The sequence below is a fragment of the Carcharodon carcharias genome, chromosome 14 (genome assembly GCF_017639515.1).
Source record: "Carcharodon carcharias isolate sCarCar2 chromosome 14, sCarCar2.pri, whole genome shotgun sequence".
NCBI lineage: Eukaryota > Metazoa > Chordata > Chondrichthyes > Lamniformes > Lamnidae > Carcharodon > Carcharodon carcharias.
In genome coordinates, this window is record NC_054480.1 from 26984018 (window position 1) to 27011892 (window position 27875).

Consider the following 27875-nt stretch of genomic DNA (forward strand, 5'->3'; position numbering starts at 1 on the left):
TTTAAAATGGATGAGGGCTCAGCAAAGTATATTTCAGGTCTATTTACTCTTGCCAAAATTGCCAGAGGGTGGGAAGTCCAGCCTTAATGCATAGTGGCATAATACTAACACAAATTAGGAACAGGATTAGGCCATTCAGCCCCTTGAGTCTGCTCTGACCAGAGCAGTTGCACATTACAACTCAACTGTGCTGCAGCAAGAAGAAGGTGGGGGTATGGGGAAACTAAGAATAAAATATGCAGGAAGCTAATCATCCTCAGGCCAATGTCACACAACTGCTAGAAATGAGGCTTGGTGATGCTGCTGGAGGCCTTGAAGCTCATCTGCTGCATGCAGGATATGTGGATTATTTTTAAAACAACATACATTTTAGTTGAAAAAATATCAAGCAAAAAAAATGTTCATTGCTGGGGAGAAAGGTCACCTGTTAATTTAATCAAAATGACATCATGTGCAAGTGATAAAAATACTCCAGCAACATAAACCTAGAAATGACTGTTTACAATAGCATATACCAAATTCATTAACATAGCAGTGACCCCTTTTTTTAAATGCATTAACAACCGGCCGATTTTGGAAATATCACACATATTAAGCATAACATATTAAGCATTCGACATTATATTCGACATTATAACTTGGAAATACATTATGCACCATATGTGTACTTGGCAATCGTGGCGAACTTTAAAAATAGCGTTTTTTTATTAAATGAAGACTTTGCTTCTTTCAAACGGATATATTTCATTCGAGGTTGACGCTTAACTATGATTTGGATGGATTTCTATATTTGGTCTGCAAAACAAGCCATTACTGTCCTATCGCTACCCCTGCCCCCTTGAAGAGGGGAAAACAGGCTTTTTCAAAATCGCTCCAAGAGGCTTTGGCGTGCAATAGTCGTCAAACATAATTTGATAATGGTTGCAAATGATTGCTGCTGCAGTGATGGGGATTGCGTGGAAGTTGTGACAGAACTAGAGCCTTGTGTGTGTGTGTGTCATATTGCTGCTGGGTTACAGCTCCAGAGCAAGTTGTGATTTCAGGTGACGTCAGTGTCAGGTCGTTTCCGGGGTGAGCTGTCAGAGTTGTCAGGAGTGGAGTCAGCAGCATTTCCAATCGGGATCAGCGGCAGGTAGAGAGAGAGAGAGAGAGGGGCAAGCAAAGCGAGCAGAGAGCTTTGTTTAACTGCGCCACGCTGTCCTCGCTGGGGAAAGACGAGTGGAGCAGCAGCAGCAGCGCCACACACACACACACACGCAACGTGCTCTTTCCACCCCCCCCTCCCCTTCCTCTCCTCCCCCTTTACACTTTTATATGAAGCTACAAAATCCAAACTCCATCGTCCGACAGAAACACTAAAAGTGGAACAGGATGAAAGCTGCAAAGAAAGGTAAGTTAGGTGTGACCTTGCTGCAGTCTAATTAGCACATTGTCAAAGCGCTGGCGTCCTGAACAATAGGGGAGCTGGAGGTGGCGATTAGGTGTTTGTTTTTTTGCTAGTTGCTTTGGGATTGTTTATTTTTTTCTCTCTCTCTCTCCCCCCAGCCCGGCTGTGAATCTGGCGGAGAACCGTTCAAATATCTTTTCTTTCTGTCTGTGAAGGGGAGATGCATGAAATCCCATGTGTGAATGAGTGAGTGAGTGGCCTTGTTAATGCGGAATGGTTCTCTCCAGATGCCTGGCTTGTAAAAGGGGGGAAGCATGGCATCTTTCTCAAGTCGGCGTGCTCGGCTCCTTTTGTCGTGTTGCGAAGCACGCGTCCCAAAATCTATTTGTGTGTATGTTTTATTATCAAAAACAAACCAGTTGTTTTGGGGGAGGGGAGGGGAAGGGGGGTGGTTGGAGGAATGGAGTTAGTTCACTAAACAGAAACTGGGATTTCTTGACACGAGGTGAAATGGTGAAACTTTTTTTTCAGACTTCTCCCCATCCCCCCTCCACCAACCAAAAAAAAGTTTATTTTAAGTTAGCGAACTTCCTCTTGGGAATGTTGGTCTGACAGATGGGGGTTAGTTTGAGCTGGGAATACCCTTGCAAGTTCCTGTTTCACAGCAACAAAAGGGACAGTGTTCAGCCACTTGTCAATGGCGGCAAAGTTTGTTCCTAAGTTTATTGTCTGCTTTTTTTTCCTTTATGTACATTAGATATTAAAAAATATATATTGTTTTGTTGAAAAAAGTTTTAAACAGGATGGTAGAGAGATGTATGCTCCCTTCGAGTTAAATGAAATAGTTCCTTTAGGCAAATAAAGGAGCATATTTCTGGGCTTTTGTTTTTAAAAAATGAGAAACTTGTGGTCTTTGAGTGAGGGACCTCGTTCCGCTTCACTGCTTAGCCAGCCACTTCTAAACTTGTTTTTCTCCTCCTCCCCTCCCCCTTTTTCTGTTTTAAATGGGGTTTAGGTTGTGATCTGCCCGAGTGGCTTTTGTGTTGCAGTTTGTGATGTGTGAGTAATGCCTGGTAACTAACGCTCCGCTGTTGGCGTTGCTTCATCACCCCCCCACCCCACCCCCACTTCTCTGTCTCTCTCTGTCTCTGCAGCCTTCACCAGTAGCCAGAGGAGACCAGGGGACATGACCATGTCAGACAGCGAGACGGGAGAAGACGATGGCAGCTTGTCTTCCGACATGGCCCATTCCAAGAAGAGGAAACGACATGTGATTTTTTCCAAAGAGTCGGTGAAGATCCTGAGGGACTGGCTGTACGAACACCGACTGAACGCCTATCCATCCGAGCAAGAGAAGCTCAGCTTGTCTGGACAGGCGAATCTAACAGTATTACAGGTAAGGGAAATTGTTCAGTGTGTGCTTTCAGGCTTGGGATTTGTTTCACTGGGTAATTCTCGCGCCTGCAGCCTTTTCATTGTTGTGACTCGGTTCAACTAAATTAGCAGAGCAGTGGTCAAAGTCTGGATATTTGGCTCCATTTGAGTTCCTGACCTCGCCTGTGCCATGGAGGTAAAGGCAAGAGGAGTGTAATCCTCAGATTGCTCTTGTGCATCTCTTGAGCAGTCAGTGGCAGAGAGAGGGAGGCCTGGAAATAGCCTGCCTGTCAAGGATGATATGCCCACACGGGAGATACGAATTCTGGGGATTGGGGGAAGGTGGGTAGAAGTTTTAAGAAGAATGAAAAGTATTAGAGTGCATTAAGAACTTTGAATTTTAGTATTTAGCAAGGATGTTCCATATGTGCTAGAACCTTAGGAGTCACACAAAAAGTTTAGATCCAGATTCACCTAATTTGCATATAGCTCACCAATAGATTTTGGTGTTACGATTTTGAAGTTATTCACCAATAAGGTAAACAGTGGTAAAATCATCCCTTCACAATCCCACAGTGCCATGAAATTCAAGCAGGGCAAATAAATCAAAATGCAAAGAGGGATGGGTCACTTGGCCTTCAGGAGTCAGACTGAGAGTCTGAAGGGTAGCAGTTTGGACACCCATGCTGTATGGTCCTATGCTCCGAAGGGCATGTTGGCTGGGGAATGGGCTGGTTTAAATATTTTGAGCAATGCATCATGAGTCTGGAGCTTGTTTAATTGCCTTATGGGTGGGGGGAGATTCTTTAGCTTCTCCATAGTTAGTTTTACCAAGAGGGTGAGCATTGTTGTGTATTGCGGTCTGTTTTCACCTTTATGTAAGTGTGAACACAACAGTGAGGGAGTATTTCACTCAAAAAACTTCCCAACTTCTGTAGGTGTAACCTGCTCTCTTTGTTCCACCATTGGCAGCATTAGCCACTGAGGTTCATGCTTTGAAACCACTCCCCCCCTCACATTATCTACTCTGCACCTCACTTGTAGATCTTGCTTACAGCCTCCTCTTTGACCCAGGACTTTCTCTTTTATTAGCCTCATTTAGCTTGGGGTCCATTTTTTTCTTTATCCCTCTGAAAAGTAACTTGAGATGTTTCCTCGTGTTAAAGCCACACAAAATGTAGGTTGTTTTTGTTGAAGTTGTAGTTTTTAAACATATTGACATGGCTTAGATTGGAGTTTATTCACTGAGTGTTTTCTAACACGAGTTTCTTTTAAAACGAGGTATTGTAATATGGTCATGGCTTAGTTCCAGCTACAGAGTGTGACAGTGTTAGGGTATTTTGGGGACATACAGCTGATTGTTGAAGCTGTTAGTAAAAGCGAAACCAACCAGTTCCTACATGGAGCTCTGTTGCATGGCCGCAACTTTTGTGATTTCTTGTAATCGATCTAAGCTTTTTTTCTTTCATGTGGTCCCATTAACTTTACAGAGAACTGTGACTGGGACTTAATGGACATTTTATTACAGACTAAAGTAGTAAAATAGATCTTTAAACTCGTTTGGAGGCATGTTTATAACCAATTGACCGAAAAGCATGGGATAAAAGCAAGTGCCTTGAATACGCATAATGTTTCTGACAGTCAGTGTGAAGCAGTCAAAATATTAACTTAGTCGACATGCCCAAGTTGGTCTGGAACCTTGTTACGAAAGCCATTTCCTGTCAGTGTTTGTTGCCTATGGTCTCATCTGTCTCAAAGGAGTTAGGAAGAGTAACTCCTCTGGTATTGTTTACTATAAGCTTCAACTGTCTGGAAAAGTAATCGAGTTTCTAGATATAAAGGTGCTTCCAAACAACATTTTAAATTTGAATATTTAGTTGCCTACTTGTTAGAGACCATTTCACTAGTGAATTTGTGAGTTAGAAGCCCTTGACAAGCATTACCAAAATATCTAATTACATAGTGCTGGGGTTGAAGGGTGGTTTCATCAGGAAGATGGAGTCCTTTTGTGCTTTAGTTTGAAGGGTAACTCGTATCTTTTTCACCTTTTTAAAGGCAGAGTATATTCCTGTGGAAGCAGTAAAAAACGAACTGCACCTAATTCCTGCAGTATGCCCAGTGTGTGCAGATTCCAAGAGCCATACTGAATGCAAATCAAGCATTTTTTTCACGCTGTAATTGAAGGCTGACTCTAAGTAAATGAGTTGTGAGCAGCAGATGTTGGGTTAGTGTATCTAGTATTTCTTTGTAATTAATGAAGAACTAAGCCTTCACATTCAAGTTACATTCACCACATGTCCTGGTTACAAAGGGATTCATTTCCACCAAGCCCAACTTTCCATTGGGTACACCTCTGAAGTATGTAAACAAAAATGTCTGCACATGTAGTAAATGCCAGATAGATGTTTGATTTAAAAATAGTAGATTGCTGCCTTTTATAGAGTTGCAAAGCAACAAAAGATTGACCTTTAAACAAGTGTATCAGTTTGCCTTTCATGATGATGCCAGTTACACAGTTGGTGTTGTAAATGGAGTCTGCCTTGTTAATCCCCAGCCTCAATATTTTCAAAGATCGAGTAAATGACATCTACGTTCTTAATAGCCTTGCTTTGAAATCATGTCTGTCTCTCCAAGCATTGAAATGACTTATGTAGACAAACGTTTATATTTTATCAAAAGAAATGATCTTGGGTCTATTCGATGCCAGTCACACTTCAGACACCAGAGTTACAATATACTGGGGGAAGAAAAAAGCAAGTGTACCAGGCATTTCTCTGACCTTGGTACCCTTTCCTTCCTTGACCAGCAGAAGCTGGGAATTTACAAGTAGTTGTTAAACAGCAGAAAATTAGCCTCAGGATGCGTCTCAGTTCACCACAAGCAGTACCTAAGCAGGGGCCTGAAAAGGACCGACAAGTTTAAACATGACTGCATCTTAGCAACTTCACATTTGTGTTCCAGACTAACCTTGAGCCATCTCTCAGGTCAGCTAGTGTTCTTTTGAAAATAAATAATTATTTTACCTAAATTAATGTTGTAACATTGTTAAGTGTGTATGTTAATGCCACAGCCGATGGTAAATGCTGAGTTCTTCAAATCCCGAAGAGAAATATGAAACAACTGCCACAACTTGTTTTGCAATTTGTATAAATTTTGAGATATGTGCCTTGAATTCAGTCATAATAGGACCACTAAGTCTTATAGGTTTTTACAAAACTAGATTAAACATTTATTAATAAGAAAAATGATTTTAAACATACATAGATCTACAAATTATTACTGTGATAACTTGTAAATTCCCTACGTAATCTGACTCATAGTTACACTTTCGTTAAGGCAACAGTAAGACACACAAATTTTAAAAGGCCCAGGCAAGGTGACACAGAATACCCTGAACCAGTCGAATTCAATGTGAGTTTTCTTAACTTCAGTCCTGTAGACAGTAGCTTGAGGCATAGATGCTAAAGTCTTTTTATACTTGTTGGATCTTAAAACTGTCTACCCTTACACATAGCCTTCACTCCTTTATGCATATTTTCCCCTTTGAATGCAAATTTCCATTGCTTCATTATGTCTTTGGACTTTATCTGTCTGATGATAATTTATTGTAGTACTAATTTTACCAATAATCTCTGAGGAAAAATAAACAGTTTCTAAACTTCACCTGGCTAGGTGACACATTTCACCCCTCCTCCTTTGAAAACAATCAAGCCCTGGTTTATTTAAAAATGCAAATGTCCTTTTACACCTTACATTCTAAGCTTCCCCCATGTTTACCATGTTTACATCAAAGCCTTCAGACCAGCTGCCTTTAATCCAGTTAAGTCTCTCCCACAGACGCAGATACCACTGTTTTACAATAAATTCCAATAACATTATGAGAATTATTATATCTTCATGACAATGAAGCACTAATATGTTCTTGCTGGCGCCTAATGTAAGTGGCAGCAGTCACACCTCTTGAGTCAACATATTGTGGGTTCAAGCCCATTCTAAAGGCTTCAACACATTAAGATAAAAGCAAAATACTGCAGATGCTAGAAATCTGAAACAAAAACAAAAATGGCTGGAAAAACTCAGCAGGTCTGACAGCATCTGCAGAGAGGAATACAGTTAACGTTTCGAGTCCGAATGACTCTTCATCAGAACTAAAGAAATATAGAAATGTGGTGAAATATAAGCTGGTTGAGGAGGGTGGGACAGGTAGAGCTGGGCCAGTGATAGGTGGAGGCAAAGAAGAGATTGCCAAAGATGTCATAGACAAAAAGGACAAAGAGGTGTTAAATCTCCACCTTTGAGCCCATTTCGATCCCTTCCCCCCACTAGGGCCATCTGCCACTTGTTTGTCCTGCTTTCTACCCTTAATGTCACCATTAACACATTCCTTAACATTGGAGAGAGCAAACACAGACTGGGTGACCACTTTGCGGAACACCTTCGGTCTCTCTGCAAGCATGACCCAGACCTCCCTGTCACATGCCATTTCAACACACCACCCTGCTCTCAAGCCCACATGTCCTTCCTTGGTCTGCTGCAATGTTCCAGTGAAGCTCAACACAAAATGGAGGAACAGCACCTCATCTTCTGACTAGGCACTTTACAGCCTTCCGGACTTAATATTGAGTTCAGCAATTTCAGATCATGAACTCTCTCCTCCATCCCCACCCCATTTCCGATCCCCCTTTTTCCAATTATTTATACTTTTAAAATATATTTTTCTTTTCCCATCTATTTTTAAATTTATTTTGATCTCTCATTTTATCTCCACCTTTTAGCCCATTTCGATCCCTTCCCCCCATCCCACCCCCTCTAGGGCCATCTGCCACTTGTTTGTCCTGCTTTCTACCCTTAATGTCACCATTAGCACATTCCTTAGATAATATCACCACCGTCAACACCCCTTTGTCCATTTGTCTATGACATCTTTGGCAATCTCTTCTTTGCCTCCAACTATCACCGGCCCTCTATCCAGCTCTATCTGTCCCACCCCCCTCAACCAGCTTATATTTCACCTCATTTCTATATTTCTTTAGTTCTGATGAAGAGTCATTCGGACTTGAAATGTTAACTGTTCCTCTCCGCAGATGCTTTCAGATCTGCTGAGTTTTTCCAGCTATTTCATTTTTACTTCAACACATTATCCAGGCTGGTACTTCTGTGCAGTATTGTGGAAATGCTGTACTGTCAGAGTTGGCATCATTCACATTAGACAATAACAAGAAGTTACATTTATATAGCACCTATAACATAGTAAAACTTTCCAAGCTACTTCATGGGAGGGTTTTCAAACAAAATTTGACACCAAGCCACATAAGGAGATAATAGGACAGAGATAGAGAGATTTTTAGGAAGATCATAAAAGCAGGTGGAGATATAGAGAGGGTAGGGATGGAATTTCAGAGCTTGGGGCAGGTATCTGAAGGCATGACAGCCAATTATAGAGCAGTTAAAATTGGATATACAAGAGAGGCCAGAATTAGAGGAGCGCAGAGATTTTTGAGGGTTGCGGGGCTGGAGAAGGTTACCAAAATAGGGGCGAGGTGATGGAAAGACTTGAAAATAAGGATAAGAATTTTTAAAATCGAGGCATTGTTGGTCCGGGAGTAAATGTAAGTCAGCGAGCACAGAGATGATGGGTAAACAGAATTTGATGTGGGTTAGGATATAGGCAACAAGAGTTTGGATATGTTTAAATTTATGAAGGATAAAAAATGGGAGGGCACCCAGCAGAGCATCTAAAATAGTCAAAGCTAGGGTTGACGGAGGCGTTGATGAGGATTCCAGCAGCAGATGAGATGAGGTGGGTTATGTTGCAGAGGTCTTGGTGATGGAATGATTTGTTGTTGGGAACTCATCTCGGCCAGCCACAACACCAAGGTTGAGAATGTGCTGGTCCAACCTCAGACAGTGGCCAGGGAGAGGGACGGAATGGCTTAGGTGGATAGGGAACTTAGTTTGTGGCACAGACCAAGACAACAACTTCGATCTTCCTAGCTTTTAGTGGGAGGAATTTCCAGCTCATCTAGTAATGGATGTCAGACAATTAGTGTGACAAGTCAGGAGTGTAATGGAATACTTTCCACTCACCTGGATCAGTGCAGCTCCAACAACACTCAAGAAGCTTGACACCATCCAGGATAAAACAACCACTTGATTGACACTCCATCCTCAAACGTTGACCCCCTCCACCACCGACGTACAATGGTAGCAGTGTGTACCATCTACAAGATGCACTGCAGGAACTCACCAAGGTTGCTTAGACAGCACCTTCCAAACCCACAATCACTACAATATAGAAGGACAAGGGCAGCAGACACATGGGAACACCACCACCTAGAAATTCCCCTCCAAGCCACTCTCAATCCTGACTTGAGAATATATTGCTGTTCCTTCACTGTCGCTGGGTCAAAATCCTAGAACTCCCTGCCTAACAGCACTGTGGGTGTACCTACACAATAAGGACTGCAGTGGTTCAAGAAGGCAGCTCACTGCCACCTTCTCAAGGGCAATTAGGGATGGGCAATAAGTGCTGGCCTAGCCAGTGAAGCCCACATCGCATGAATGAATAGAAAAAACAAATCAAATACAGTGAAGCAATCGAGAGAGGTGGTGGTGAGGGAGAGAGCTTGGTGCTGTCGACATACCTGTGGAACGTGACGTTATGTTGTCACCAAGTGTAGCATATGGACGAGATGTAGGAGGCAGGCCATGGAGAGCCCCCCCACCCCACCCCTGCCTTCGGAGGACTCCAGAGATAACAGTGCTGATACCTGTCTAGCTATGACTGGTTAAATAAGAATGGAACCAGTCGAGGGCAGATTCACCCAGCTGAATAATGAAGGAATGGTATTGGAGCAGAATAGTGTGCCCAACAGTGACAAAAGTTGCACACATATGTTGAGGGATGAGGAGGGCTACTTAATATAGCCAGTAGGATGCCATTTTGTTAAACTGATGCCATATCTGCCATCTCAGGTAGTTATAAAAGGCTTCAGGGCTTTATTGAAGATCAGCAAGGGAGCTCTTCTTGTGTCAAAGACCAAAATGATCCTTCAACCAAAATTTGAAAACCAGGCGATCGGGTAATTTATTTCTTGCTATTTTTGGGAGTTTGCTGTGCATAACTTGGTAATGTTTCCTACATTACAACATGGACTACACTTCAAAAGTACTTCAAAACAAAAACAGAAATACCTGGAAAAACTCAGCAGGTCTGGCAGCATCGGCGGAGAAGAGCAAAGTTGACGTTTCGAGTCCTCATGACCCTTCAACAGAACTAAGTAGAAATAGGAAAGGGGTGAAATATAAGCTGGTTTAAGGGGGGGTGGTGTTGGGACAAGCAAGCAGTGATAGGAGGAGATAACCAAAAGATGTCACAAAGAACAAAGAGGTGTTGAAGGTGGTGATATTATCTAAAAGAATTATTATTCCTCCAGGAGGAACAGCACCTCATCTTCCGACTAGGCACTTTACAGCTTTCCGGACTGAATATTGAGTTCAACAATTTTAGATCTTGAACTCCATCCCCACCCCCTTTCCGTTTCTTCCCCCTCCCTTTTGTTTTTTCTAATAATTTATATAGATTTTTCTTTTCCCACCTATTTCCATTATTTTTAAATGTATTTCACCCATGGTTTATTTCACCCCACCCCCACTAGAGCTACCTTGCTTGTCCTGCTGTCCACTCTTAATTAGCACATTCTTTTAGATAATATCACCACCTTCAACACCTCTTTGTTCTTTTGTCTGTGACATCTTTTGGTTATCTCCTCTTATCACTGCTTGCTTGTCCCAACACCACCACCGCCCCCCCACCCATCCCCCCAAGCAGCTTATATTTCACCCCTTTCCTATTTCTACTTAGTTCTGTTGAAGGGTCATGAGGACTCAAAACGTCAACTTTGCTCTTCTCCGCCGATGCTGCCAGACCTGCTGAGTTTTTCCAGGTATTTCTGTTTTTGTTTTGGATTTCCAGCATCCGCAGTTTTTTGTTTTTATCAAAAGTACTTCATTGGCTGTAAAGTGCTGAGGGACACCTGAGGTTTTGAAAGGTGCTGTGTGAATGCAAGACTCTCTTCTAGATTTCCTTGCCTAACACCCTTCTTGTAACAAAATACTTGGTTTTACAGCTGGTTTAACCCAAAATTTTACATTGAGCACAAATTTCCTTTTCTTTTAAAAAAATTCTAAGTGTAAATTCTAGTGTGCATTTCCCACTGTTCTAAAACATACTCCCTGTTCATTGTTACTATGTTACTGAGTCACATGATCTCTTTGTCCCCACAGTAGTAATGTTCTACAACTTAAAATGTGTATTGATTTGTCTTTCTTTTCTTTCTTCCCTATTGTTTGTCTGTTCTCCAAATGCACGCAGGGTTATTTTTAAGTTGCAATAAAGTCACTACAATACAAGTTGTGACCAGTGGTCAAAAAGAGATCACTTAATGGGGGATGGGGGGAAGCATTTGTGCCTAAGACAAGTGCAAATACCACACGTACCTTGTGTCAAGCCTAGTTTTTCAGTACTTGGTTTACGGTGCCTTTGGTGGGAAAATCTAGCATTTAAATCCAGGATACAGAAACTGATTTATCGTGATTGCCTTTTTAAATACCTAATTTATAGCAAAGATATGCTTATAAACATACTTGAACCGAAAATCAAGATGTAAGTGGCTTAAAAAGAACTCTTCCTTTGCGTGGACTTCATGCAAGGGTGTGGGAAAAGATAGCTGTGATCTTAATTTACCTCTGCTCTTCTGAAGCTTTCTCAATAGGAGAAGTAAACGGAGTATATGTGCTCACTGTGGTTCACGCATGAACATTAAAAACACTTAGATAAAAGCAAAATACTGCAGATGCTGGAAATCTGAAATAAAAGCAGAAAATGCTGGAAAAACTCAGCAGGTCTGACTGCATCTGTGGAGAGAGAAGCAGAGTTAATGTTTCGAGTCCGTGTGACTCATCTTCAGAAGAAGGGTCACAACAGACTCAACATTAATGCAGTTTCTTTCTCCACAGATGCTGTCAGACCTGCTGAGTTTTTCCAGCATTTTCTGTTTTTATTACATTAAAAACACTTGCTAGCTTTAACCTGATGAGGTAGTACATGAACCAGGAAGGCCAATTTCAACCTTTGCTCTAGGTAGAGTTGACATTAGTCTCTGTTGGAGTGCAGTGGTACAGAAAAGACAATAGCCCTCAATGAGCCCAAACTAGGGAGAGGGAAGAAAGTCAGCCAGGGTTTCCATTACTGGTTGCTATCCCAGTGATCACCTCTGGAAAGTGCACACCTGGGGTTGTTGGGTTAAGACAGAATTGCCTTTGGCAGTGTGTTCCCCACCATCCTATGATTGAGCTTGCATGTCAGTTTAATGTGAAGGAAAAACCATTTGGTTAGGGTACTAGAGAATTGTAAGTACTGGTGATATAGCACAGAATTAAATATTAACTTTAAAGGATATGGGGAAAAGAAAACTTCTAAACGTTCTTGTGCAATTTTTTTTTAACCAACACAGATGCATTAAGGCATTGTGTCAGTCACTACAAGTAGAGATGCAGAAATAAGGAGCTTGATGCAGGTGAACTGTTGGTAGTCTCATCTTTTTCTTTCCTCTATTACTAAAACAGCATTAAACATAAAGGGCAGTTTCACCAATGGTATGGAGAAACTGCAAATCCTCAGAGCCACTTTTCAAAGAATTTGGTTATATAAAAAAAAGTGCGATTGAAAGATCTCAGTGGGGCGGCTGTTCTGCTGTCCAGATGGGTCTGTTCTTTTGACGTATATTGCTATGTGCATACACACACACTGCAGCCTGCTATGCATCTGTGTCCTGTGATAGATTACTTCAGACAAAAAGTAGGCTGCTGGGAAGTAGACGTCAGAGGTGAATCCACATCCTGTTTACCCTGCAGTTTCCAAAATTCATTCTCGCACAAATCCTGCCCTTGGAGTATCCATCCCTGTTTCAATGCATTTGAAATGGAGAATTCGCTCACTACGCTGCGCAACAAAAGGTGGATCATATCGGATGTCCCACTTAATTTCAGCATCTGAAAGAAGTACACATAACACTGGGCTCCTCAACTCCAGTGAGTTTCAGAGTTTTTGATGGATTAGGGCTGTGTTTAGTTTGGACTCACCTGAAAATCCCAAATGGAGGCTGGCTCACTCACTGGATTAGGCTCACTCCTAATCCAGCAGCATTTATGTTGTTAGAAACTGAAATTGATTCAGTAAAAGACAATCTGTTTTCAGTAGGTTTGTTCATAGTCATTTATAAAGATGGCACCAACTTAAAGATTAGATAGAACAAAAAGAAACTTTAAAAAAAACAGTAAAATATTCCTGCAGTTTAAGTCAGGATAGACTACAGCACATTCTTTTTTAGAATGTACTAATGAAGTATCTTATTTTGACAGAAATCTTGAGATTTTATTGGACCCTTGACCTATGACTCAAATATTTGTCCCTCAGTGTAACCTCTGGGTGATGGGGGGAGAGGGGAGAGCCACAAGGCCATCAGATTTTCGCACTGGTTGACTTAGTAGCACTTTACTGTTCCTGTGTATATATACTCATTAAAGATGTTTTCTGGAATGATAGGACCGTTTCCCTTTGCTTCTGTCTTTCAGAACTTGAAGAGGTCCACTGGGATGGTATACGTAATTGTAGGGGATCCCCAGACAAGCATAAAACTACTGCCTTTGTGATCTGTACCAGCCCCCACACTCCATAACAACTGAGGTGTTTAAAATAGTTTGAAAAGAGGTGTTTTCCTACTTGACCCCTTATTTCTCCAGTTTGCTACCCAAGTTTAGGTGTGACCCTAGACAGTGACTGTTGGCATGCTGTTCTTCTGTAGGGTGCATCACAACAGAGTCCTGTCCCATCCTGTCACTCGATAACTACGAGGAAAGGTAAAAGCAAAATACTGCGGATGCTGGAAATCTAGAACAAAAACAAAAATACCTGGAAAAACTCAGCAGGTCTGACAACATCTGTGGAGAGGAACACAGTTAACGTTTCGAGTCCGAATGACTCTTCATATGAGGAAGGGTTGTCCTGGCTTATTCATTTTCCATTTTTAGATTCTCTGCCTGAGATCGCTTAAAACATAGACTGTAGAATCATAGAATGGTTTCTTTCTAAGCTTTGACATGTCAGTTATAACATCTGCACCAGTGTTTTTTTTCCCCTACGAGCCTCCAAATCCTACTCTACTTGTTTTACATATACTCAATGGTGTTTTTTCAAGCAACCATCTAGTTCACTTTCAAGGGATAGAAGCAAAACATTGCACATGCTAGAAACCTGAAACAATTCTGACAAAAGTTTTCTTACACTGGAAGTAACAACAATTTGCATTATGTTAAAGGCACTATATAAATATGTCTCAAGGCACTTCACAGAAGAATTTTAAAACATAGTGTGACACTGAGCCACATAAGGAGATATTGGGGCAGGTTATATTTTAATAAGCGTCTTGAAGGAGGAAAGTGGGGTAGAAAAGTGGCCGGATGTAGGGAGGGAATTCCTTAGGGCCTAGAACCTAGACAACTGAAGGCACAGCCACCGGTGACAGAGCGATTAAAATTTGGAATGCACAAAAGGCCAGAATTAGAAGAGCACAGCTATGTTGGAGGGTTGTGGGTCTCGCCTCTCTCCATGGATACTGACTGACCTGCTGCGTGTTTCCACTATTATTTTGTTTTTTCTTTGTTTTCTTTTTAAAAGCAACAGCAGTTGAATGTGGGACACAAACAGCAAATGCTGGAAATGCCCAAGTCAGGCAGCGTTTGCTGTGGAACACAAGACTACATTCTAGTCTAAGATTAGGATCAACGTTGGATAAACAGTTTGCAGTTGAGGCATCTGGAGAGTTGCAGAAGAGACTCTTATTTTGTGTGTTGAAAAGTTTTACAATACCTGATTTCCAGAACTGGTTTTGTTCTGTTTTAGCAACACAATAGAAATCCCTGTTTCAAAGTAGATAATTTTCACTTACTTGACAATAGTAGTTAACTGCTTTGGGTGAGATTTATTTGCATCCATTTTGGATTGTCTGAGATGTCTGACAGTTAAACTATTGTTTAAAGCTGCTTTTCTATTGAACAAAGTGCCATGTTAGTGCCACTGGATATAGCCCTACACAGTAGCAAAACCCAAAGTAAACTGCCAGAAGCTAGTAGATTTCTAACAGTTAGTCTGACTGCAATCTGGTGTGTGTGTGTGTGCGTGTGCATGTGTGTGTGTAAAAAAAGTTTTAAGTTAAATTTTGTAACTTTAGAAAAAGGATTCTAAAACAATTTATTGTGTCCAGTTCTGGGCACCACATCCAAGGAAGGATATGGAGGCAGTAGAGAGGATGCAGAATAATTTACCAGAATGGTTCCAGTGATGAGAAAGATCAGTTACATGGATGGATTGGAGACACTGGAGATGTTCTTAGAGAAGAGAATGTTGAAAGAAGATTTGATAGAGGTGTTCAAAATCATGAGGGCTGTAGATAAGAGAGGAGTTTTGAGAACCAGAGAGCATAAATAAAGTGATTGGCCAAAGAATCAAAGATGACTGCTTGAAAGGGTGGTGGAGGCAGATTCAATTGTGGCTTTCAAAAGGGAATTGGATAAGTACTGGAAAAAAAATGAGGGCTGCAGGGAAAAGGCTGGGAAGTTGAACTAGCTGGATTGTTCTTGCAGATTGCTGAATCATGTTTTATGGACCAAATGGCTTCCTTCTGTTAAAAGCAAAAAACTGTGGATGCTGGAAATCCAAAACAAAAACAAAAATACCTGGGAAAAACTCAGCAGGTCTGGCAGCATCTGCGGAGAGGGACACAGTTAATGTTTCAAGTCCATATGACTCTTCAACAGAACTAAGTAAAAATAGAAAAGAGGTGAAATATAAGCTGGTTTAAGGGGTGGGGGGGGGGGTGGGGGTGGTGGGGGTGGCAGGTAGAGCTGGATAGAGGGCCAGCTGAATGGAGGGTTATCTCCAAATATCGCTGTTTTGGCTTCCTTCTGTGCTGCAACCATTCTATAAATGCTGGAAACACTCAGCAAGTCAGACACCAACTCAGCAAAAATGTTGACGTTTTAGGCATAGCCCTTTATCAGAACAAGGGCATTTCTGGCGAAGGCCTTCATTAAATCATTGAATGATACACCACTCGGCCCATTGTGCCCATGGCAGTTCTTTGGTAGAGCTATCCAACTGATCCTACATCCTGTTCTTTCCCCATAGTCCTGTACTTTTTTCCCTTCCAATTTCCTTTTGAATGTATGTCAACATACATTTTTTCCTTTCTTTGTAGGTGCTGCTTGATTTGCTGAGTCTTTCCTGCATATCCTGTTTTTGGTTGCAAATGTAAAGGCTGTCAGGATCCAGCTGCTTAACTTATGAAGGCTACAAAGAAAATGCACACTTGCCATTCACCCTTTCACTTAGTACTGTTGGCAGGTTTTGCCTGATCACATTTCCTTCCATTGTGAAATCAAAGGGTTGGGCAAGGGGACTTAGTTAGAAACAATGCATATATTAATACCTGTCCATCATAATGCAGATGAAACCTGTAATGTGTGGACTAATTTAGAAACAAACCCACTTCTCCATCCTTAATATTAATTAGAAAGTGGACTTGAAGAACGAGTGGTTGGTGTAATAGGTTAGATGGTAGCTCTCCACTCTGGTTTCAAATTCACTGCAGAAGAAGGGGATGAAAGTCGCCTTGGTCTGTTGATTGCAAAAAATCATATGTGAAATGAGGGCATGGTCTTCAAGGACTGTCCCCAATTTTGTATCTAATAGAAAATCTCTCTGAGGCTATAGGAATACCATAAGACTATAAGACATAGGAGCAGAAGTAGGCCATTCGGCCCATCAAGTCTGCTCCACCATTCAAAGAGATCATGGCTGATCTGATGATCCTCAATTTCACTTTCTTGCCTTTTCCCCACAACCCTTGATTCCCTTACTGATTAAAAACCTATCTCAGCCTTGAATATACTTAACGACCCAGCCTCTATAGCCCTCTGCGGTAAAGAATTCCACAGATTGACTACCCTCTGAGAGAAGAAATTCCTTCTCATCTGTCTTAAATGGGTGACCCCTTACTCTGAGATTATGCCTTCTGGTCCTAGATTCTCCCACAAGAGGAAGCAACTTCTCAGCATCTACCCTGTCAAGCACCCTAAGAATCTTTGTTTCAATAAGGTCCCCTCGCAGGCTAAGGAAATGGAAAAATATCACACTAATCCATCCTCCCTGTGTCCACCATTGGAGCTAGGCCCTAAGCTGTGGAATTCTCTCCCTTCACCTCTGTTCCTTTCTCCCCCTTTAAAACCTACCTCTTTGATTAAGCCTTTTGGTCAACTGTCCTAATATTTGAAGCACGATGAAACGTCTTACAATGCTGAATGAGCTATATAAATGCAAGTTGTTGTTGATGCATTAAGGTACATTGTTGGGAAGGAAAGAGGAAGACATTTACTCTAAACATGCTATGCCTGACCTAGGAGTACTTGATATTGGCACTAAAGTGATCAAAATGGTAGTAGCTTAGGCATGGTTTTAGGAGGTAAAAGCAAAATACTGTGGATGCTGGAAATCTGAAATAAAACCAAGTGCTGGCAGGTCTGACGGCATCTGTAGAGAGAGAGAAACAGTTCACGTTTCGAGTCGAATGTGACTTCCTCAGAACTCAAACTGGGTTCTGAAGACGAGCCACATTCGGCTGAAAACACTTATTCTGTTTCTTTCTCCACAAATGCTGCCAGAACTGCTGTGTTTTTCCAGCACTTTGTTTTTATTTACAGCTTTAGGAGGCGCAGGCTTGCTTAGCATCTGAAACCCCTCCCCACCCCCTCGACCTTGTGGACAAACTTCTCAAAGAAAAATTAAAGCCTAGACATCTAGTTGGTTGCAGGATTTGCCGAAAGATATTCGCTTGAAGGAAACACTAAAGGGCTTCCACTCCAGAAACTAATTCTCCCAACACTGACGTCCCATCAATAAGCTTTCTTTTAAAAAAAAACAAGTACAGGAGATTGGGGGTGGAGAGGTGAAAAAAAGGGACTTCATCTCCATTGAAGCCATTTTTTTTGTTCTCTTTTGTTGATGAATCTGTCCCACAGTAAAAAGGACTTTCAACAGCAGGAAGTGCTGTTTTGAAAAGGCAAGGCCAACTGAATGCATAGATTTGGTGTTAAATTTCCCTCTAATTCCAGCGCCAACCGTAATCAATACTGTTAATTGTGCCTCTGCTGCTGGACTGAAAATTGAGAGGAACTCCCACAAACTAGCAGGGAATGTATCAAAGTAAACGTTTCAAAAATTCATCTTTAAGTAGCAGATTTGATGAACAGAATTGTAATGTGCAGTACCATACTTAACATTAGATGTGTTTTGCTTTTGTAAAATCACTCCTGGTAGTTAGTGGACGAGTAGAGTTTCTTTTGCCTTTTTTAAATCTGGTTTTAATGGATTTAAGTGATGCCTTTCTCAACTGTAAACACACACAATGGTAAATATCTGAGAGTGCCTGGAACTGGAGGTTAACAAGAGAAAGGGCTTTCTGTGTGTTAAATCAGTGGTGATCAAAGCCTGGGCCTTCCCTTTTAAAGTTTCTGATTGGCAGCTGAAGCAAGCACCCAGTTTTGGCCAGTAAACCACAATTACTTTAGTTGCTTCTGCATTTCAGTTTGGATCCCAAGACCTGGTTTCTCCTGCCAAATCAGCTTTCTGTAGTCCAGCAGCTAATTCATCGGCCCAGTCTGGATCTGTGAGCCTGCTATGGAAACAGATTTAACAGCATAAACATGGGAAAACCGCTCCCAGAATCTAATTGAAAGGAACTAAAAGCAACTAAAATGGTGCCCCTGAAGGCAAAAACCTATCCTCCCGCAACCCCCCTCCTACACACGCAGCCACTGCTGCTTATCTTTGATGTATACCCATTCTTTCTAATTTCATGTAAAAAAAAATCCATTCTTTTTGATTTCCAAGTTTCGAGCATAATATCTCATATTATGTGTACAATTTATTTTTTGTGTTTGGCTTCCAAATAAGTTAGGTGCTCAGATATCTGATAAACAGACTTTCATGAGGATCTCTACAATGAAATTGTAAACCACAAAATTATGAAAGAAGGCCGAATATTCAACCGACAAGGTTGTCTTAAAGAAGATCAATGAGGCTGGCCATTTCATTTTAAAAGAGAACTGAAGGAAAGATTTACTTGTCTATGTCATTTCAAAATTTTAAATTCTATGAAGCAGTGCACTTTAATTGCGCAGCCTCAAATCTATAATTTGTTGTCTTGGATTGCTTGTATATTTTAGGCATAGCCTTGCTTAGTCCTTAGGCATAGCCCTGCAGTCTTCGGTTTTCGCTCATTTTGCCTTTTCTGTTTGTGCCTTGGATTCCTTACAAATGCCTACTCTAGTCATTACCACCCTCCCCCACTACTAACTGAGTATGCTTTGTGCAACACATTTAAGTTGCTCAGTGCACATTCGAAGGACCATAACGGCAATTCCTTCAGCACTGGTTTCAAGTTACACAACTTGATCAGTGTGTAGTATGCACCCATGCTGTCATGTGTTCTGGGATAGGCAAACTGCTTTCACATCAGTGCTTGTTTACAAAGGCTTTGTCTAGGCTACAGCAAATAGGATTCGAGCAATCTCGAGTTGCTGTTTCACTCTTCAAAATTTCTGCCCCTTTAGTTCAAACCTTACGACTCCTTTTGTAAATGGAGCTTCCTAATCTCTATGTGATCCCTCACAAAACATGCTGATACAGAGCTGGCCTGATCAATTCCATCAGCAAATAAAATTGCTGGTGCTACTAAGGAGCTTCAAACTGCAGCAGTATTAAACCAGCAGGGAATACAAATTAGAAGGGCACATGAAGGAAAGGGAAATCAGGCTGATGAAGAATGACTCTCCATTGCAGGCCTCAAAATAGATTGACTTTTAAAATTCACCCTTTCAATTTAAACTAGCATCATGGACAGCACACATTTAGGAACTTCTAAAGTGACGGTTAGTCTTCAGGTAAGTTCTGTAAGTCAGAAAGCTGAAGTGAGAGCAGTAAACAACCTCTGTCTCTGCATGTGCGAGACTAGATTAAAGGAGTGAAAGGTTTCGGGTGGCTCAATTCTGCCAAGAATGTTCTTTAAAAATTTGGAACACTACATTAATTCATTTGGTGTTAGGTTACAGAAGCTAGCGGCATTATCTGAGGGTTTCCAACTAGCTGGATTTTATAGCGTAGAAAAATCTAATTTTGAAAGTTTCATGTTGTGGTGAGATTTTTCTTGCATATTTTGCTGTAGTGAGAAAACATAAGCAATGTATTAAATAACTGCTTGCCCTTGCTTTCAAATTTTAAGGTTTCCAACTGGTTCATCAATGCAAGGAGAAGACTTTTACCAGACATGCTGCGGAAGGATGGCAAAGACCCTCTTAAATTCACCATTTCACGCAAAAGCAAGTCCTCTGAGTTAAACCCATCTCGAAGCATTAGTGGACCAAACCCATTAGAGAATTCCGCTTCAGCTACCACCTCCACTCTTTTGTCTGCATCTGTTCGGCCTTCTGTCATCTGCCATGCAACAACATCGATGGTTAAAGACATGCCTTTACTCTTCTGCCCAGACTCTGGCAACGACAGTAAGAAAACCTCAAAACTGACTGACCAAGAGTTAGTTCGACCCCTGTTTAACACTGATAACCCCACTACTTTGGTGACATGCACAGATTCAACTAGTCCTAATAATGGACTGTTCAACACACCACCTCCCACTCCACCAGAGCTCCATCAGGACTTCAGTGGGTTTCAGTTGCTGGTGGATGTTGCACTCCAGCGGGCTGCTGAACTGGAATCTCAGAAACAGAATATTAAGATTTCATCTTAAACACATGCATCAAGGAATGTGGTGAATGGGAGTAGAAGTGTAGATATCTGAGAAACCTTTCGGTTGGTTCTAGCCTGTGAATGGGCAGTAGCGCATTACTTAAAATCCATCTTGGAGAAATGATTATCAAAATGCATTTCTTCTGGCTGGAGAAATAGCTTAAAGTCTATCCACTTGAACTTGAGGTTAATCTCTCGTGGCTGCCCGGTTAATTGTAGACCCTTGAATCGAAGGGTTGCAATAATTATTTTTAGTAGTATTCTCAGAAGCTCCATTGTAGCTTTGCACTCTGCAAACTGTAGATTCTGGGACTACAACATAGTAAGCATTATTAGCATTCTGTACTTTGACTGCAAATATAAATGAGCTATACTCGTACTTCAAGAAACTGAAGATTACCTAATTTGTTCAGGTTTTATGTTGACTGGCCAATGTGTCTTGTTTAAAGATTTGGTCTTATAGTTGTTTTTCTTAAGTGACGCTGCTTTCGTTGAAACAGATGTATTGAGTACAAAACAAAAATGCAGTGTCAAGGTAACCCAAAGTAGTGTGGATGACCAGGACGGGAAATTCTCTTGCACATTCTTTAGTCCTTAATATGTGCAAAGTGTCTGAATCATAAGATATTAGGAGAATATTTTTTCATTTGTATATAATGGATCTTTACTACTGAGCTGAAGAATTGTAACTTTAAATTGTGGTTCTGTTAGAGGCAAATTATAAGATAAAAGTGGAACTTCTCTAATCACTACTCAATAGGTTATGATATAGCAATGTGACATTAGCTCTAAGGTATTCATTTGTAACTTGAGTACAGAACTATTAAAAAGGTAAACTAATTTCTATTTGTTAGTTCTATCTGTGAATGTAGCTGTCTGATTTTTTTTAATTTTTTAAAATGTAGTACATTGTTAAAGGTGATGTGAAAATTCCTTTTTAAACAGTAGTGCTAAGATCATTATCTGATAGGCTGGGAATTCACATAAGTTTTCAGATTCTAAAACTTGTTTGGTAGATGACATTCAACACAGTTACATAAGAAAACGTATTGTGAAGCAAAAAGACTTATTTAGAAAATGGGGAACCAGTGATTTTAAAATGATGACCCTTAAATAACCAAAATACTACTTGTCTCCAGTGTGTGGCAGTGGTACAATGTAAGATTGGGACTGATACCAGCAACTTGAGCTGTCTTTCAAACAAACCATTTCTGCAAACTGAATTTAGGCTAATGCATGGATTTGTTTTCAGACCATCTACTTTTGTCCTTGCAGCTGTTTCATACATCAGCCCTTTATTGCAAATCATATACATGGCCAAACTCTGTACCTAGGGTTCTACAATGGAGTTTTACATAAACGCTACTTGTGTTGGAAGCTTTAAAAATTTGGTTCAGTGTTAATGCAAAAAGGGGCTTTGCAGATCATGTATATAAGTGAGATAAATGCAAATGTGCCTTATGATGGTGGTTTTTTTTTTGCTATTTGAAGGGACCACCCAACTATTCAAGTCTTCAATTTCAATCTGTGCAATATTTAAAGGAGTTCTTTCAACTCTATTCTTTGTCTTACAGGAACATTGATCACATCTGTGAATTTTTTTTAATACCACTCTAATAAAAATCTTGACGTTTGATAATTTTGAGTTCTGTAATTATTCAACGTTAAATTGGTAACAGAATATTCAGTTTTTGATGTGTGATCTAATACCTTGAACTAATAACCACAGAGATTGTGATGAACAGAATTGAGCTCCTAGCCATGACTTCATTATAGTTGAGTCATATGGTTTCCCTCAGCATCAACTGATTGGTAATTTTCCTGTGAGTCACCATGGCTGAACTGCTTATCTTGTGCAAATACCTGAAAAGTTGTCACCAGGCCTACTTAATGAATTGATACCAGTTTGCTAAAATAAAAATCATACTTGAGCCAAGATGCTTTAATGCAGCATCCACATGTTGTGATACTTTTAAGTTGCTTTTAGGATTGATTTGCAAAGGCTGTATCCAGAAAGACCTGTTTCTAATTCAGGCCTTCTTGGTAGCTCACCTTAGTGAATCTGACTGGTTTACCTTCAGGTTATAACCTGCAATGAAAGCTGCATGCATTATGAACTAACAGTATCAGCACAGTTCCAGTATGAAGGGAGCTTTACATTGTTGCTTCAGTTTGCAGTTACCACCACCAGTAATAAGAAAAAAAAAAGCACTATTTGTGTTGTGTGGCTGAAAACGTTCTGTCCAGAAACCAATTTGAAAGACAAAGGGGGTTAAATTGATCTTCGTCAGCAGTGCTATACAGACGCGTAACAAATTGGCAGCTGATTTTTCGCCATGCCAGATTTTATTTTCCATTTTTGGATGAGTCTCCAAAAAAATTCACCCTGAACTTTAGAAAGAAGGTTGGGTGTGGTGAAAAAATCAGCTGCTGATTCACTACCAGTTCTTTTGCATTTGCTGACATAAACCAACTTCACCCCAAAATTTGCCATTATATCACGGATTATTTTCAGTTCAAGTAGGCGTAGTTTGAGAGTTACACATTCCAGCTATACCACCAGTACACTTCACTGAAATTCTAGTGACAACACTGCACATATAACCCCAAGTTAAAAAAATTTGCCCGTTTTAATCTATTACTTTGTTTTCACAAGAAGCCTTTTTTAAAACTTGTGTATAAAGATGCTGGACAAAGGCAGTGAGTTAACAGAGATGCAGCAGTGTAATGGAAAGTCTTTCAACATTTTGGCAGCATTTACTCATATATATATATATATATATATACGCATGAGAATACTTCAAAATAATTCATCTTCAATATTTAACTACAGTATTCATACAGAAATTAGAGATGGCAAAGCATTTTGTACATTAAATTTTCCTTGTTAATAACTTGAATTTATCAATGATAGCATGTAACTCAAATAAGATTTGACAAATTAATGTTACACTTTAATTTAAAACTTTTTTTCTAACATAAGTGGATATCTTCTGTAATATGACCAGGACTGTAACAAAGCTCATTATTCCCTTTGGATTAAAGCTTTTCCCCCACTGTCTGAAAAATGAGACAATGCTCACACAAATGATATTCTTTTTGGACCAAAAATTAAAAACATTGAGCATTTGCAATTATTCATACGTATTTGGGTTTTGTTACAGTCCAATTAAGGCATTAATACATTTTATAAAAAAACACTCAAACGATCAAGTCCTTTCAAAGGAGTGGCTGGTGACAGGGAGGGAAGTAAAAAAAGAGAATCCAAGGGTATTGTTAACTACAAGTGTAACATGGTCACCAGGCTTTTATTGTAATTTGATTATTTAAATGTATTATCATAATCTTTTCTCTCTCTCATCCACCCAGCATTGCAGCAGCTGAGACATGATTATGTGGATTCCTCTTGCAGCTGTCACTTAACTAATATGTATGCTCGACGGAGTAAGGGACATGCTCTTGGTAGGTTCAGGCTCAGCTAAAAATGATGTAATGGCAGCAGTTAGCAGCATTTAAACCATCTGACAGACGTTTATGTTTTAAATCCCATAGCAGGAAGTAATGGCTGAGGCAACAAATTGCTTTCGAGAATTTTAAAGTCTGGGTATGTTGAAGGACAAGATTCCCAATGGTCAATCATTAGTCTATAAAGATTAAAGTTAAAGAAAGAGTGCTGACTTTATGCCAAGTGTGGGAACTAATGAATCAGCAACAATTATATGATGCAAAAGTTGAGAGGTGAATTTACCAACTAGATACACGTTCTGTAACAAAACTCCTCCAGCAGCCAACAAGAAGAGTGCGGCAGCAGTTTTCAATGGCTTTTTCCAGCAATTGAAAGCTCGTCAATATGGTGCTAATGTTCTTTCAAATAATGTTATAATTTATACAATTTATAATTTATAAAGGTCATTTTTAAATAATAAATCAATTCTCCTCTTTATCTTTCCGCTATTTGGTCTTTCCCTTTTGCTATTGTACAGTTTCTCGGCAGGCTTGTCATCTATCTGGTTTTCAGACAAGACAGTCTGATTTTTAAGCATAAATTTCTAAAATGCAAATCAGGCATGAAAGGTCTGACTTTCCAACTGTATGTTATTGTGGTTGCCTCCTGGAAGCACATATTAGTAAATTCCAGGCCTGTTTCCTGTAACTTTCTATTGTAATTAAATGAACAGAAAATCATGGGGACTGTGGATTTGGGAAAGTCAGCCTATGAAGGTTGTGTTTTATGATCTGAAAGCTTCCATTAAAATATTTTAAAATTATATAAAGTTAACAAACTTCTACATGCTATGCCACACACACCAATACCTTATGTATAAGGCAATTAGTGGTGTGATACTGGGATGATTTGAGTGCGCTGCTGCAAATACACAATAACTCAAGCCATCATAATACTCTTCCCTGCTCCACCTCTATCCTGTCCCTGCTTTTCAACGTAGTGGTCTCACTTCAGAGGCTGTGAAAAAATGATGAAATGTTTTGTCTATGATTGATTATTTGTTGTTGTCAATGCACACAGGGTTACAATTCATTGCTGATCTTTCTGCAAACTTCAAAGGATACATGGTAAAGACTGGTTGATGTGAGTGGATTGATTGCTGCCATTGCCCTTGGATGGGGATCCATCCTGCACATCATTCAAAGTATTTGGAAATGATTAACTGCTGAAGCCATTCCTTATCGCCATATCCCAGTATATGGTGAACTTTCAGTCAATACTTTTAAAACTAGATACACAAGACTATTAAAAAGGACACTGCAAATCCTGTGAACTTGGGCATTGAGAGTTTTAGATGGTCCTAAGTCTCAAGCAAATAGTTAATTAACTATGGACATTCACAGCCATTTGGGAAATCTCACACCTCTTTGTTTTAAGCATGGGGCAAAGCAAAAAAGGACTATAGCATTCCAGCTGACCAGACTCCCTCACCATGGATAAAGGGGCACATCGAAACTCAATGACTTCCAGTCTTCCAGCACCTATCCCTGCAACGGGGCTGGTGAGCCATTGAAATCTCCAATAGTATGAGCGGGACCAGAAGATCCCACTGGCGTGAGGGGCTGGAAAATTCTGGTCAATGTGTGTAAGTCAGATGTGTATCAACTTTCCATTGTATGATGATAGTTTCCTTCATCCAAACTAGACTGGGTGAAATTTAAGGTGTCAAGACAACAACATGGGATGATTTGAATCAACATACACACCACCCTTCTATTTGGAAAAAGGACAGTGAACTTGTGGAAGTCGCAAAATGAAGAAACAATTTTTGCAGCCTGCTTTTAAGTCAGAAAGAAGCTGCTTGCAGAGATGAGTTCCACCAAAAGCCATTAAATTAGCTCAAGTCGTCGAAGCAGCCATGGTAATAAACAGCAATAACTTGAAAGTGGAAGATCCTAACAGAGAGAGAGGACTCCCCAACCTGCTCTAGTTAAAGCTGACCTGAGAACTAATCTGGAAATAGGACAATTTGATACCGCAGCCTACTGAGAACTCTTCACTTTACCAACCCCCTGCTTCAACTTCAAAGCATCGCGACCATCCAAGTATCTCTAAGCCTGCCTGGTGGGGGCATATATCAGACACTGAGATAATTAACATCTGTAACAGTATATTACTTTCACCAGTATCAAATCTATGTGTATGAGAGAGAGATGAGTGAGTGAAATATTGCATTAAATTCAAGGTAAGTGTATGATAATAAACAACTCCCTTTGTTTTTAAACTCTCAAAAAGCTTGTTGCTGAATTATTTAACTGGGGCACACACTCCAAGGGTAGGAAAAACACCCTCCTCTTACACAACCATACTGATCACAGGCAGTGAAAGGAAACAGATATTCTGTGCATGACAGTATGAATTGGAAATGGGTTGGGAGGGGGGTGCATGTGGGGCAACTGTATTTGTGTGAGCAAATGCCATTTTGGATCTGTAAATGATGTCGTTGACGGAAAACAACTAGAATTTATATAGCACTTTTACCAATGTAAAATGTTCCAATGCGCTTCATTGAAGTGTGATCAGGCAAGAATTGAAGCTGAGCCAAAGAAGGAGACATTAGGACAAGTGACCAAGTGGAGAGGCAAAGAAATTGATGGAGGGAATGTAGAGCCTATGGCCTAGATGACTAAAGGTATAACTGCAGATGGTGAGGCAAAGGAAATGGGGAATGCAAAAGGCCAGAGTTGAAGAAATGCAGGGCTCTTAGAATGTTGTAGAGCTGAAAGTGGTTATGGAATTAGGGAGGTGTGAGCCATGGAATGGCACAAAAATGAGAAGGATAATTTTAAAATCAAGACATTGCTGGTCTGGAAGCCAAAATTGATCAGCAAGCACAGGAATGACGGTTAACAGAATTTTGTGTAAATTAGGATGCAGACAGCAGACCTCTGGATGAGCTTAAGTTTATGGAGGGTGGGAGATGGGGGACCAGACTAGCGAGCAATGGAACACTTGAGTCTGGAGGGAACAAAAGGACGTCAACTGTTATATGCCACCAGACAAGACTGATTGTTATTAGGTGTCCGTGGAAGTAGACAGCCTTGCAACAAAAGCCCAAATTTGATCGGAAATCTTATATTGAGAATAGAACATAGCATCCAAACAACAAAGTGACTTGCCAAGAAAAAGAATTGGAACTTATAGTTATTGTAATTTTTTTTTTGTTCAGTATTGTCCCTTTCCCTGTTTTGATGTTGAATAAACATTGCTAATGGTCTGTTGTCTATGCTGTTCTTTCACCAACTAAAGGCAACATTACAAGATATTTTCTAGTGAGATGTCAAGTATATTGACAAACAGGTTCTCTGTTCCAGCCTGTGTCTTGCTACATTCATCCAGATGCTGGGCAGATAGATATAAGCACATTTTAGTTCACACATAATGTGACTTTCATATATGAGAGTGGCTAACGATGCCATTATTAGTGTCTATTGTAAAAAGCCAGAGACAGCAGAGGCTTAACCAGATAAAAGGAAGGTCGTCAGGAAATTGTAAATGTTCAGGCTTACCTCTAAGCCTAATTTTCTAATTTCTGTTAGCAAGGAATAGCTCTGAATTATCCTAGATACCCCATCAGCTTTCAACTTTACTTTGTTTAATGAAATTCTCTTGGGAAGGGTCAAATCCAAATCACTGGTTACCAAACTTAAGTTTAGAACTACACACATTTAATATCTTGGTTTTTATTC

At 40.3% G+C, this 27875-nt stretch overlaps 1 protein-coding gene across 3 annotated transcripts; it reads left to right on the top strand.

Moving 5' to 3' along the window:
- Window positions 1-1102: 1102 nt before the first annotated feature.
- LOC121287427 (homeobox protein TGIF2-like) lies at window positions 1103-26420 on the top strand. 3 transcript variants are annotated; one of them, XM_041205301.1, is made up of 5 exons: window positions 1103-1390; window positions 2542-2783; window positions 20158-20437; window positions 24051-24143; window positions 25207-26420. In XM_041205301.1, the coding sequence occupies exons 1-5, from the start codon at window positions 1372-1374 to the stop codon at window positions 25266-25268; spliced, it is 696 nt and encodes a 231-aa protein (XP_041061235.1). In that variant the 5' UTR covers window positions 1103-1371; the 3' UTR covers window positions 25269-26420. The 3 variants fall into 3 exon arrangements, with proteins under 3 accessions (XP_041061235.1, XP_041061232.1, XP_041061233.1); XM_041205298.1 differs by lacking the exons at window positions 24051-24143; window positions 25207-26420 and having other exon boundaries at window positions 1110-1390; window positions 20158-22315; XM_041205299.1 differs by lacking the exons at window positions 1103-1390; window positions 24051-24143; window positions 25207-26420 and adding an exon at window positions 2004-2095 and having other exon boundaries at window positions 20158-22315.
- The last annotated feature ends 1455 nt before the right edge of the window (window positions 26421-27875 follow it).

Bases quoted from the DNA above. Each gene is read 5' to 3' on its own strand.
- LOC121287427 (XM_041205298.1), top strand. The intron at 2,784-20,157 runs GTAAGGGAAATT...TCAAATTTTAAG, and splicing joins CGAATCTAACAGTATTACAG to GTTTCCAACTGGTTCATCAA.